This window comes from Salarias fasciatus, chromosome 17, assembly GCF_902148845.1.
Source record: "Salarias fasciatus chromosome 17, fSalaFa1.1, whole genome shotgun sequence".
Taxonomy (NCBI): domain Eukaryota; kingdom Metazoa; phylum Chordata; class Actinopteri; order Blenniiformes; family Blenniidae; genus Salarias; species Salarias fasciatus.
In genome coordinates, this window is record NC_043761.1 from 13,551,746 (window position 1) to 13,564,388 (window position 12,643).

The 12,643-nt window shown below is 46.5% G+C and overlaps 1 protein-coding gene across 1 annotated transcript in view; it reads left to right on the forward strand.

Moving 5' to 3' along the window:
- Nucleotides 1–12,643, forward strand: part of snd1 (staphylococcal nuclease and tudor domain containing 1) — a 165,046-nt gene that overhangs the window by 55,449 nt on the left and 96,954 nt on the right. The window contains exon 16 of the mRNA XM_030113574.1: nucleotides 1,635–1,744. Coding sequence (XP_029969434.1) covers nucleotides 1,635–1,744 — 110 coding nt within the window. The remainder of the gene's footprint in view (nucleotides 1–1,634; nucleotides 1,745–12,643) is intronic.

The window sequence follows — 12,643 nt, forward strand, 5'->3', positions numbered from 1 at the left end:
TCGTTTCGCCTTTCCCGGGTCCTCTTCCCTTCGCTGCCAGTGTGAATACGCTGATGTCTCCTATTCTTTCTCCCATAAATGGGACAGACACGGCCACGTCGGGAACAAAAAGTACAAAAACAAAGATGAGCGAGAAAAACCACTTGGCTCTTTCGGCTCCGTCAGAAAATCAGACAAGGAAACAATCGCTGGCAAGCGATTAAGGTTAACTGCTTCATTATAATAGAATAACAAGCAATGGGTGGTCAGACTTTTGGCTTGTTCCACTCTATTATATAACCATTTTTAACCTTTCTGATTAAAGTTAAAAACACAATTATTTTCAAGGAATCTGTTGAATCCACATTTTTGTATTAGACTTTGGAAACATGTAAATCAAATTAAACCATTTTTAGGTATTTTCTTTACAAGTAAAGTTTAGATTCAGATAATCCATGAAGACAGTTCAATATCGGGAACGGTTTAGACGATAACTTCACATCGTATGACGTTAGCTCGCAGCTTTAGTGCTTGTCAGCAGCATTTGCCTCAGTAAACATCAACTACACGAATCCTTTACAAGAACACGTCCAGGAAGTAAACAAAGCTTACAATAACCAGCGATGACGTCCGTCATAGAATAAGATGACCGCGTTAACCGCTGAGTCACCCAGATGCCGTAGCGGTTCGGGTTAGACTTGCGTGTCGTATGTTTGCGAGTCCGTCCCGAGGCGTTATATCTGCCACGCCGGTGAAGCTCATTAAATTAAGCTTTCAGTCAAAGAGGGAAAGAAGGATCCTGGGAGAGAGTCGTTGCTTTATTAGCAGAATGCTGGCGGCTTGAACTCCCAACTGAAACTATCATTAGTTTAGTCGGCATAAAACAATACAATAGCAGCCCGCTTGTTTGGACACATTTGTGGCAGCGAAGCGACTTAATTGCTTATTAATTTGGAGAGAATGAGCTGACGGCAGATAAACTTAAAGCCTCCGTTCTGCGTCTGAGTGCTTTCCCCATTGAACACAATCGAGGAGGGTGTTGGAGTTGCGGCTGCTCCACCGCCATCGTCTCCACACGCAACATTCATTCGGTGTGAATCTAAACTTTCGGTACGTCTAACATCAATGCTCGCTCTCCCACCAGCGCGCGCACATCCCTTTCAAACGTGGGATCGCTGTCATGTATATATCCGCTGTTATCAGAGGATATTTCCAAACAGGGCAGCTTGGAGAGATGTGCTTTTAAACCCACTCACTCCTCTTTCTCCCACCTCTGCCCTGAAGCTTATCCATTCCCACCTGTACGCTATGAAAGAGGCTCTGAATAGCTATCCAAGTCAATGTCAAAGGCTCCCAAAGACACAAATCTCACTAAGACCGGTATTCAGCAGAAAGTAGGTTACACTAAAGTGATTCCTGCACTGAGAGCTGACCTTTTCCACCACCGATCATCCATTTGGTACCGGTGTCAGTGTCGTTGCTTGATCTATGCAACGTCACAGTTTCGACTTTGGGATGAAAACGATTCTTGATGCTTACCTGTGTTTTTATTTCAAACAAATCACCCTAATAACGCTCCCTTTTGACTGATTCTGGGAATCCCGCTGCTGTTTGGATCGACCTCTAACTGCTGCCGTGTCGTCGTCTCCGCTCAGGTATCGAATGCCCACGCAGTTCCAGGAATTTGCCCGGAGGGATGCAGGTGGCCGAGCCCTTCAGCGACGAAGCCATGCTGTTCACCAAAGAGCTGGTGATGCAGAGAGAGGTAGGCAACCTGGCACGGCCAGCCCCGTCTCTTTTCATTTGCTATTCCCATGCTGCGGGGAAACCCTGGCGATAATCCATCGTGACTCTTTCTTTGCTTTATTGCATTTTAATGTCACTAGTTTACATTTTGGCTCTCATTTAGCTGCATTTTACTTGCACACTCAAGCTGGGATTGTTTGCTTTAGGCTTGAGGTCATTTTTAGTTCAAAGACATAGAGACAGAACACCGACACACACTTTAACTGTTTGTGCTGTCTTTTGTTCACGAAAAGGTTAAAGATATGTTGCACATCTGTTCTGTTTTTTCAATGAATACATCTACTTTAATGTCTTATATAGATAATAACAATGCTTGGAATTGTAAAGCGTAACATCCAGCCCAGTGCTGTATCCACATCAAGGCGTTTTGTGGAAAGTTGCCCAGTTCCTTTCTAATAACCGCCACTTTATTATACTGTCAAGACAATGTTGTACAAAGATCGGACCAGCGATTTTATTAGGATGATCAAACTGTTTACTCCCAAATAAGCTTTATTACCGCCGTTATTATGATTACAGTACACTGTCACATCTTATCGTAAAGTCAGGTCAGAGTGGGCCCAATCGAATAAACTGCGTCCCAGAATGCACAGGGGCCATCCGCCGCAGCTTATTCCCAGTTTACGGACAGCTCACCTGATAGTGGATCAGTGCTCCTGGGCTTTGGAAAACTCCATCCGCCGCGCGCCTGTTCATTCACATGCTAATAGGTTTTTATAAGAAGCAGTGAACGGACCAAAGCCATGATGGAACTAGCTATAATCCTACCACCACTTATTCAGGCCACCCCCCTCCTCCTCCTCCTCCTCCTCCTCTTCCTCTTCCTCCTGCTCTTTTTCACTCTCCTGCTCTGTTGCTATCTCCCTTCTTTTTCTCTTCTTTTTTTGCTTTGGGTGGCTGACTCCACTGTCCTGCAGTCTTTAATTGTCATGGAAATGGAACATTGCAGGTGGATGAGTGTTGGTGTGTGTGTGTGTGTGTGTGTGTGTGTGTGTGTGTGTGTGTGTGTGTGTGTGTGTGTGTGTGTGTGTGTGTGTGTGTGTGTGTGTGTGTGTGTGTGTGTGTGTGTGTGTGTGTGTGTGTGTGTGTGTGTGTGTGTGTGTGTGTGTGTGTGTGTGTGTGTGTGTGTGTGTGTGTGTGTGTACGGAGCAAGTCCGTGACATTAAATTCGGAAAGCTGCGTGGACACAAGCTACGTAGAAATATTGACATCGATACAAACCTGGCAACAAACACACCTGCATGGTGAATTATTCGCATGCCTGCACACACTGAAATGCACAGCTTAAAGTTTGCACACACACACACACACACTTTACCGCTCCATCCTCGGCGGTTGCCGCGCGCTTGCCGATTAAATCGAGCGTTTGTCATCATGCACATAACCTCTTCCATCCGTGCACGCTCTGACGCACACGCTCGCTCACACATTTTCTCCCTTGCCAGTCATCGGTGGTGTCAGCAAGTTTTTTTTTTTTATTTTATTTTATTTTTTTCTTCTTCTTCTTCTTCTTCACCGGTAGGTGGGAGTTAGCGGGCGAGGACCGAGCCATATAATGAGTTTTGAGCCCGGCGTGGGGGCTGGTTGCCTGGCTGCACCGGCCTGCTGTTTGGGCTAATGAGAACACAAACACACTCTCGCCCTCAGAGGGACACAGTCAAGTGTTTGTGCGAAGCTGTCATTAAACAAAAAAAACACCGAATCCTAGTATCAAACCCGATATTCTGTCTAACAATATTCAACTTCTTTTTAAGTTTCTCGAACATGAAAATTAAAGTGACTTCTCTCGTTTTGCATCAACTTCAATGAACAGGTTTTTTTTTTTTTTTTTAGGGCCACAGTTCATTCTCTTTCAACTACACCCGTCCTTTTAGCCGAACTGACTTGGGAAAATGAGCTCACGCGGTTCAGACATGAAATCCTCACATTAAAGTGAGAAGAAGAAGGCTGTAAAACTGAGAAAGTGATGGACAGAAACAACGAAACGCGTCTTTTGATCCGTCCTTCTCTCCAGCAGAGCGGGTGAAAGTGAGCCGCGTTATCAAGGTGTGTCGCTCGCCGACATGAATATGGATCATTTGATTTCATTAGCATCGGATTCTGCCGTTGATTTGTCTCTGAATAGCGTTTGATTGCGGCAGCTATAAGATCTTCCTCAGGTGGCCTCACGTGAATAACATTTGATTCACGTTCCGAAGGCACATTTCATTTGCATTCATAAAATCTTCCTCCTCGCTCCCGCTGCTTGACAGCCATTTTGATTCCTCTTTTGTAGCTTTGTTGAGCTGATGACATGTTGACTCAGTGACCTGGATGCTTTTTTTTTTTCTCCCTCCTCCCACTTCCGTATTTCACTACTCTGTAATTAGCTGTTTTCCTTTTCTTGTGTCCTTTGAAATGGAGTTTGGGTGCCGGCTGGAGCGACGCTCGGCTCTTTTCTGTCTGTTTTGGTCTTTGGGTAATCGTCCCTTTTCTTCTTTCTTCCATTTTTTTCTTTTTTTACCCATCATCCCACTCCTTTGTGCCTGGCTGCCGCCTCCCTCGACGTCTTCGGCGGCCGCTTCTCAATCCGCCGCTGACATTTGCTCTCAGCTCTCTTCCCCTCTCCGTCTATCAGTCCCTCCCTCCGCCCTCCTCTCTGCGCTCCTCTCCAAACTGCCACACAGCTATGTTTTAATTTCTCTTGATGCAGACATGCATAATTAATGTGGCATCCAGCAAGGAGAGGCCCTGCTTTCTGTCTCCTCCATATATAACCCCCTCCGCCGCCGTCCCTGATTTCCCCTCACTGTCTCTCGGGTGATTCTCTGACGCCTGTTAAAAGATTCCTCTCACTTTCAGATTCCCCTCTTTTTTTTTTTCTTTTTTGGTTTATCTCTTTCTGTCTTCTTTTATCCCTCCTTCTCTTCTCCGTTCTCTCCCTCCTGCTCTGTCGCTGTGTAGTGTTAATCTCTGACAGACACTGCTCCGTTCCCAGCGTGGAACCAAAACAGCAGCGCCGAATTCTGAGGAGAAAAGACAACACATTGGTAAACACCACTCCCCAGACATTTCCCTCCTTCCTTTCTTTCTTTCTGTTTTTTTTTTTTTGATGTCTTCCATTTAATTTCACTCACCTCCCACCTTCCATTGACACAAAAAAAAAAAAACATCCCTCTACCATCTCAGTCCCTCTCTGTTGATTTTCTCTCAGTTTTTTTTTGGTGGCAACTTCAAAAGCTCGGTCGAAACCAAGAGGGAAGGCGAACGCATGAATTTTACCGCATTGACGTGTTTATCTCGGATGACTCAGCCAGACGTGGGGCATATTTAGCGGCGTCGCGTTAATATAAGACATAAGTCTGTGAAACAATATTTATACTTCTTCCCGGTGCCTCATTAAAGTCTGCTCGCCTAATGAGTGTCATTCCAGCTGAGAGGAGGGCTGCAGTGTGACTGTGTGTTTTGAGCGAGGACTGCGTCAAACTAAGATGGAAGAGAGTTTAGGGGAACAAGCTGTTGATGCTCTGGGAGTTTGTAAAATTTTGAACCACTGTTCAAACTGTTTCTATCAATAAATGCTTGTTCGTGCGCCCTTTTTTTTTCTACTTCATTTTGAAGAAACTTTTCCGAAACGAAAACACAAAGCCGACGCGTTTCCCCTCGAAACGCCGTCAAGTAAATCGGGCCTCCGTTTACTTTCCCAACCCGAACTTGTGCGGTTTCCCGTTGCGTAACTGCGAACCAGGTGGGAGAGGAAGCGAGAAGAAGAGAAAGGGGTGAAGCGGCGATGGAGTGCGCGAGCCGGGATGAGAGCAGGCTAAGTGGACAGTAATATGCGATGTACTGTTCCGCCTACGTACACTGTCAGTTCTATTGACCTCATTCAGTCTGGGTGGTCTCTGATTTACTGTAATGCCTCAGCTGCCTACTCACTAACATTTATCTCGACGTTGCATGTGGAAATTTAAATCATGGGTTATAGGCTCATCCATTGGCATGTCTAGGAAAACGCATAAAAAAAAAAAAAACGGTTTTCTTTTATGACATCGTCCAAACAGTTCTCAAGAAATAGAATCATCGCAGGATTGGAAGATTTAAAAGTAGAATTTGATTGATTCTGAGGTTGTTTTTGTGCTCATTTTTTTCAACTTCAGATTAAATTTGGGTACTTACCTCCAGTTTTCTGTTTCACTCGCCTTGTGCCACGATCAGGCGCAATGTGGTAACCGGATGACGAAACCTCGCCTTCTTTTCTTCTTCTTTGTGTGTTTACGTCCGCCGTGAGTTCAGATCATTTGCGGCTCCCGCACACAATTTGCAGCCACGCGGGTTGCCTCCTCCTCCTCCTCTACGTCTTTATTTTGCCACTCGTGGCCGCAGGACCGCATCGGATTTCTTCACGTCTCCCGCGCCCGCGCATTGATTTCCAATCAAGCTTGAATTATTTTGGCGTGAGGTCGATTACACATGTAGAGGATCGTCACACACTTTACCACATCCCTACCTCTCTCCGTCCCGCTCGCTCACTCGCGTCACGCTTTCCGTTGATCATATTCTTTTCCTTTTCAATACATGCTGTGTGTTTCTGTGTGTGTGTGTGTGTGTGTGACGGACAGAGAGAAGGAGTACACATGATGAATAATGCATGGTGTGGTTTCCTGGTCAGCGAGACAGACGGTGGCGTCGGTGAACTGCCCCTCGGGTCCTTCCCTCCCATCACGCACTGTAGTTAAACAAACCACGAGTGCAGAAGGCAGACCCACATCCAGATTACCGCTGCTTTATAGCCGCACGCCAGATCTCTCCCAGTCCATTCATAACTCCGGCGCACGCTGCGCAGCATGGCCAGGTACTTTTATTTAATGTTTAATCTTTTTTCGTTGCCATCACATGGAAGCCAAAAACAGAAATATGCTTTATTATCCAGCGGTAATACACGGCCCAGATGGGGCTTTTATGATTTTAATTGAGTAACAACAGTGAATATATCCCCTCAGTTGATAAATCTTCATTATTTGTTAACTAATCAACAGAAGAAATCGCACCTGTGTCCTAATTTGCGCAGCGTTTGCGGCCGGTACGCCTTTTTACCGTGAGATCCAATTATCAGCCGCTCCAGTTCCACGTCTGGTATCGTGGTCATGTGTCACGACGAGCTATAATTATGTTTCTGTGTGTTGCTCGCTTGAGTAGAACAGTAGCTCCAAGACAACTGGCAAAGCGCTCTATTTAGCAATTTAAATGGGGCTTTAATTTTTTGAATTCAAAATCTGACCTTGAGAGCCGCCGTACGGGAGAAACGCCGCGAACGGGCGCTTCTGCGGAGCGCCGGCCGTAAATCGTGTCGCTCTCGACAGCCTGTCCATAATACTTGGGAATAATTGGTGTCACAGGTGGAGTTCAGCTTTTAGTTCTGCAGCAGTTTGTACTCCTCAACCCAGTGTGTGTGTGTGTGTGTGTGTGTGTGTGTGTGAGAGTTTCAGTTTCACTGCTGGACGGCATTGTTCCTTGAAAGTGTTGAATTATAGCCTGAAGGTGAACCGAGTGGCCCACATAAACGCGTTCACGCCGTCGCAGAGACGGAGAGATGGATGGGCCTGAATGGAGATGGAGAGATGAGACGAAAGAAGAAACCTGCTCACCACTTTATCGCCAACTCGTTTACGAGGGCGACCTTGCATCGAGAGCGTGTGTGTGTGTGTGTGTGTGTGTATTCCTCTTTCAGGCGCACATGTGATGTTTTTTTTTTTTTTTTTGCAACTTCACCGTCCGGCCTGATAAGCATAACCTGCAACGAGTGCAGAGATGCGCGCGCGCGCGCGCACACACACACACACACACACACACACACACACACACACACACACACACACACACACACACACACACGCACTGTACTTAGGGACCAGCTGAATCCTCTTAGCCTTTTCCTCCACATGAAGGGCACTGCAGCACTCTTCCACAACAATAAGGCCAACGCTTTAATGCTCTCATGTGCTTGCATGTTACGTTTCTTTTTTTTTTTTTTTTTTCACTTTTTACTATCTTCACCCAACTCTCTTCTCACTCTGCGTCTCCACAGATTATGCTTTAAGGTAAAAACAAAATGACGAGTACAGGACACTGAGCATTTGTGCAACAAACAGTTGAATTATTGCGGCGTCTCACCAGAAATCTGAATATCATCTATGTATGTGTATAGAGATATATCTCTGAAGCGGCTTCTCTTGTGTTTGTCGTGCCTCTGTTTGCCCTCTCTTCGGTGACACTCCGCTCCCTCTCACTTAAAAAAGAAAAAAGAAAATAGTGGAAAATAGCCAAGCTACATATTGGATTTTGCTCCAGCTGTGAATACCGCCGGCCGCACGCCGGCTCGCTGGTGACTCAGTCAATAGGCTTATCGTGACTCGTCTTATTGTTTGACTCCTTTCCTTCTGTTTCTTTATCAGTCCCCTTCCTACTTGTCTGTTGTTCTTATAAAGAGCAGCTCCGTCGACTGCCTGTTTCGGTTTCTCACTTTCCTCCACCTGTGTTTGCAGTGCAGACTGTGATCGGCGAGGAAGACTAAAGGATTTTAGGAGCTGCTGTGAAAAATTGCCTATTGAAGTGAAGTTAACCAGTTGAGGATGGCTGTGCCGTAGCTGGAACCAATTAGTGTCTTGTTAGGGCTAATTATCGTTAAGGTTAGCATGGAGGTTATACCAGTCTCTGATCATACTTACATGTACGCTGTAAGTGAGCTAACAATTATCAAATTAAAACATTATCTGTGTCAGTGTTGCATTGGCGTCTTTCAGAAAACCAAATATACAGATGATATAATCATACATTGTGGATGTTTTTCAAACTAAAATGCCTCTAAGTTGATGCCCATCCTTGTTTATGTGTCCTGCTTTTTTTCCCTGTCAGTAGATTTTTGGTGCATGTGGCCTAACCTCTTTTGCTTGGCCTACAAGAAAATGCTGCTTCTGCTCGTACAAGTTCCATTCATGCATCGACGGCAGAACCCTCCCCGTGCGCTGCCTTCTGAGCTGCTGGCCGCTAGGTGTCTGTTATCTGAACACCAACACTGTTTGACACTCTCACAAAATGGTGTGCAATTGGCATCAGAGGCAACATTAACAGTCTGTTCGCATTCATCAGCAGCAAATAAATTCTGCCCTCGATTTGAGAATTTTTGTTTTTGAAGCTTCGCTACAATGAATTTGCAAGAATAATGGCGTATTTTCCCTTCTGAAGCCGGGTGTCGATGACGCACAACACTTGAAACGGTATCTGCTGTGTCCTTCTCCATATGTCAGCTGAATCTCTGATGAGCCAGCCCGAGGAAATGGCTTTAGGCCTCTATGTTTTATTGATGCGCAGATTGATCCTCTCCCCGTTGATGCCGGCAACACAACAGCGCGACACATTGACAGTTTTGACAGACAAATACAAATCCGTGCCTCTTTGTGCTTCCGCCGCACATGCATCAAAAACACATAGATTAAACGTAATGCGGCGGCGTATTGATGCCGTTTGCATTGCACTGCAGGAACCATCAACAAGCTCTCCTCGCTGCCTCTCAGAGCGTGGAATCCATACATGTATGAGACGTGAAGAGGAATCATTTTCTTAGTTATCACTAACAATCATGCGAGAGTATCGGTGTGTGTGTGTGTGTGTGTGTGCGCGCAGAGCTGATACCAGCCTCTCAGTGCTAATGGTTCCCTTGACAACACAGCAGTTGCCACACATTGATGCTGTCTTGGCTGTGGGGTTAGAGCATACCACAAGGACACACTCACACACACACACACACACACGCACACACACTTTGAAGTCAGCTGTCATCATTAACAGAGTCGGGGGTCTCTGCGCCTTTTCTCCCCGACACTCCCCATTTTCTCTTTTTCTATGACTGAACTGAAGAGTTTGCCTTTGGTTTAAGAGTCACGCACACACAAACGCACGCACGCACACACACACACACACTGCTGTTTACAGAGACGGTCCTCACCTCCTCCCTCCCCCACACGCGTCTCTCTGTTTCAGTCGGCTGTCACTTGCCGGCTGATTGAGTTGTCAACGCTTGGCCCCTGCTGCGTCGAGGGCACACCTACTTAGACCTCTCATCTCCTCCAGTCAGGTCCTTCTCCTCTACCCTTTCGCCTCTTACGGCCGCTCTCACAAAGCCCGCCCTCATCCGCGAGATTCCGCCCGCACTCGGGGAACATGGTCTCGGAGATCTGAATAACCGGCGCCGCAAATAAAGGCCACGAAGAGGAGAGATTTGAAGCAGTAATCCTTCACCAGCTTACCCAGCATAGCGTCCCCACACCTGCACTCTTATCCCCATCTCAGCATCTCCCTCCATCTCCCTCCTCTCTCTCATTCCCATTACTTTATATCCCTCACCAACAAGAGAGAGGCTATCTCAGTGGCTGTGTCAGCGATCGGCATCTCTACCCTCCTCCTCCTCCTCCTCCTTCTCCTTCTCCTTCTTTTTCTATGTTTCCCAGAGGACAGTCGGGGTTATAAAGGGAAGAACAAGCCTTGCAAAATCTATTCAGAAAATGAACGGGGATTGGGCTCTCAGCTTAGAATTCAGACAGATAAAGCTAATGGCAGAAGTGGGCGACAGGCAGGGAGCTATGTGTATGTGTGCGCAGACACTGCTTCAATTGAGGCCAGCTATAGAAATGTAGTTTCTTTAAACCCCTTCGCGAGCTGAATCCGTCTGAATGTGCAGGGGTGTATGCAGGGGAAGTTCCAAGAAAGGCTGGCCGGGGCATTGCAGTTTCTTAAAATGCTTCCACTGCCAGCAGTATCCCTCTTAAAGTGAGAGTGTTGGCTATTTTCATGTGCGCAGTTGCGCTTGTCCAAAAGTGATTGTCCTGACTTTCCTTACCATTTCTGTAGCCTTCACAGTCTTTACATGATCCACACACTCTTTTATTTCTTATTATTTGTTCTTTCTTTATAAACTCCAGCAGCATTAATCCATGACTCTGTATTGTTGCCATGAAGAGCTCGGTGGCTATTATTGCACTTGACAGTCAAAGCCAGATTAAAACATGTCGAACAGTCACATAATGTTTTGATGGCCTGTCCTTTTGCTTCCAGGACTAATGAACGCCGCGGCTGCCAGGACCTGTGTGCTTGTTAGCGCTGTGGCCTCTGGTGTTTCTGTAGCGCTGGCATTTAGCGCTATAGTCTGACACACCCACAGACAGACAAACGCTCGCTCCCGCACGCACCGTACTTGCGCGTCACCTCTCCATATTGTTCGTCTGCCACCTCGTCGCAACTCGTTTGCCACTTTTGGCTTGGAATTGACACTCTCGCCGCGCACGCGCGCGTCCACGCGCAGTCACACACACGGACTTATTATCTCCTGGAACAATACTAATAGATGCATGTACTGCTGTGAGCAAACAGTTTGTGGCTCTGCTGCCAACAGAGTGGGATGGCGGACGCTTGCCAAGTCTGTTCCACCCCAAGCTTCCTCTATTTCTCCTCTTCCTCCCTTCCCCAGTCGCAAACCCTAACCTGTCTTTGTCTCGGGTTTTGATTTCTTTCATGTGTCACGTGAACAAACACGGGCCTGCGAACACACACACACACACACACTCACACACACGCGGCTTTGACATCTCCGGGTTGTTTAGCGGCGAGTCGTAATTATCGGCTCCCCCGCCGGTCAGGCGCTCCAGCGTCAGCCGGGGCGACGGGGACGAGGTCTCGCTCGGCTCCTTCCACACCTGTTGCTGAGAAGTTTGTGGCTCCGCGCCGCCGCACGCAGCCTTGAAAAGCGCTGCTCCGAGGCACCGGCAGTGCTGACGAGGCAGAGCCAGACTTACTGTCACTTCACATACAATGATGGAGGAGCTCTCCTCACTGTGAAGTTTTTCAGTTTATTGCTTTTGTAATTTTAGAAAATACAATCAATCCATGTCTTCCCATTGCTTTGTCTTTTGATTTAATAGTTTTAGGGTTCCAACCTCTATTTAGCTACATGTTTTTTTTTATTATTGCTTCCACTATATTTTTGCTTATATGTGACTGCAGTGAGTGAACAACAGGTTTTAAATCTGCTTTGCTGGGGATGACAGACGCTTTGATCATTTTTTCCTCCCTCTTGCAGAGGCATCACAGTTAGACGGGCACAGACTCACTCCTACAATCACTCCTACAGAAGCACTTCCTCCCCGAAAAAGAAAAAGCACTCTGCAATCACACATCTGTATTCCAGTTGCAGTCACAAGGGACTACAAACCCCCGTTTTTAAGATATAATCATAAACCATTGGCCGTTGGACAATCATGCCTCCCTTACATCAGACGCGCACACACACACAAAAAAAATAAAACTCTTCAGTTGCACCATCTTTTTTCTTTCCGCTGGAGTCTAAGCAGATTTGTTTGAAGTCTGAATGAAAGAGGAAAACAGAAACCCGCCAACTGTTTACAAACGGTTTAATTGTTTCTCTGCCACCTTGGATCCACCAGCCACCCATTCTTTTATTAAAACTCTACTATATTTTAGGCAAGCGGTTCTGGACCGGATGTTTATCCGGTCTCCATTAAAACTTGTGGCTAGGATTAGCGCCTGGATCCCACCACCTCATAAAAACAGCTTTTGCGCTAATTCCCCCTCCTGTTTTTAAGTACACAAGAGTTGCATCTACATTTTACTCCGCTTAGATTAAGTTATTAACAAAGCCCAGTAGATTTCCGAGTGCCCCCCGGCTTAACGACTCCAACTGAAGTGAGGAGGAAGACGGACCTCACTCCTTAAATTGCAGCGAGTTATCCACCACAAACGAAGGTTGGCCATTGATTTGTTTGATCTGTAAAGATCTCCGCTGACCCGACGGCGCGCAAACGCACATTTA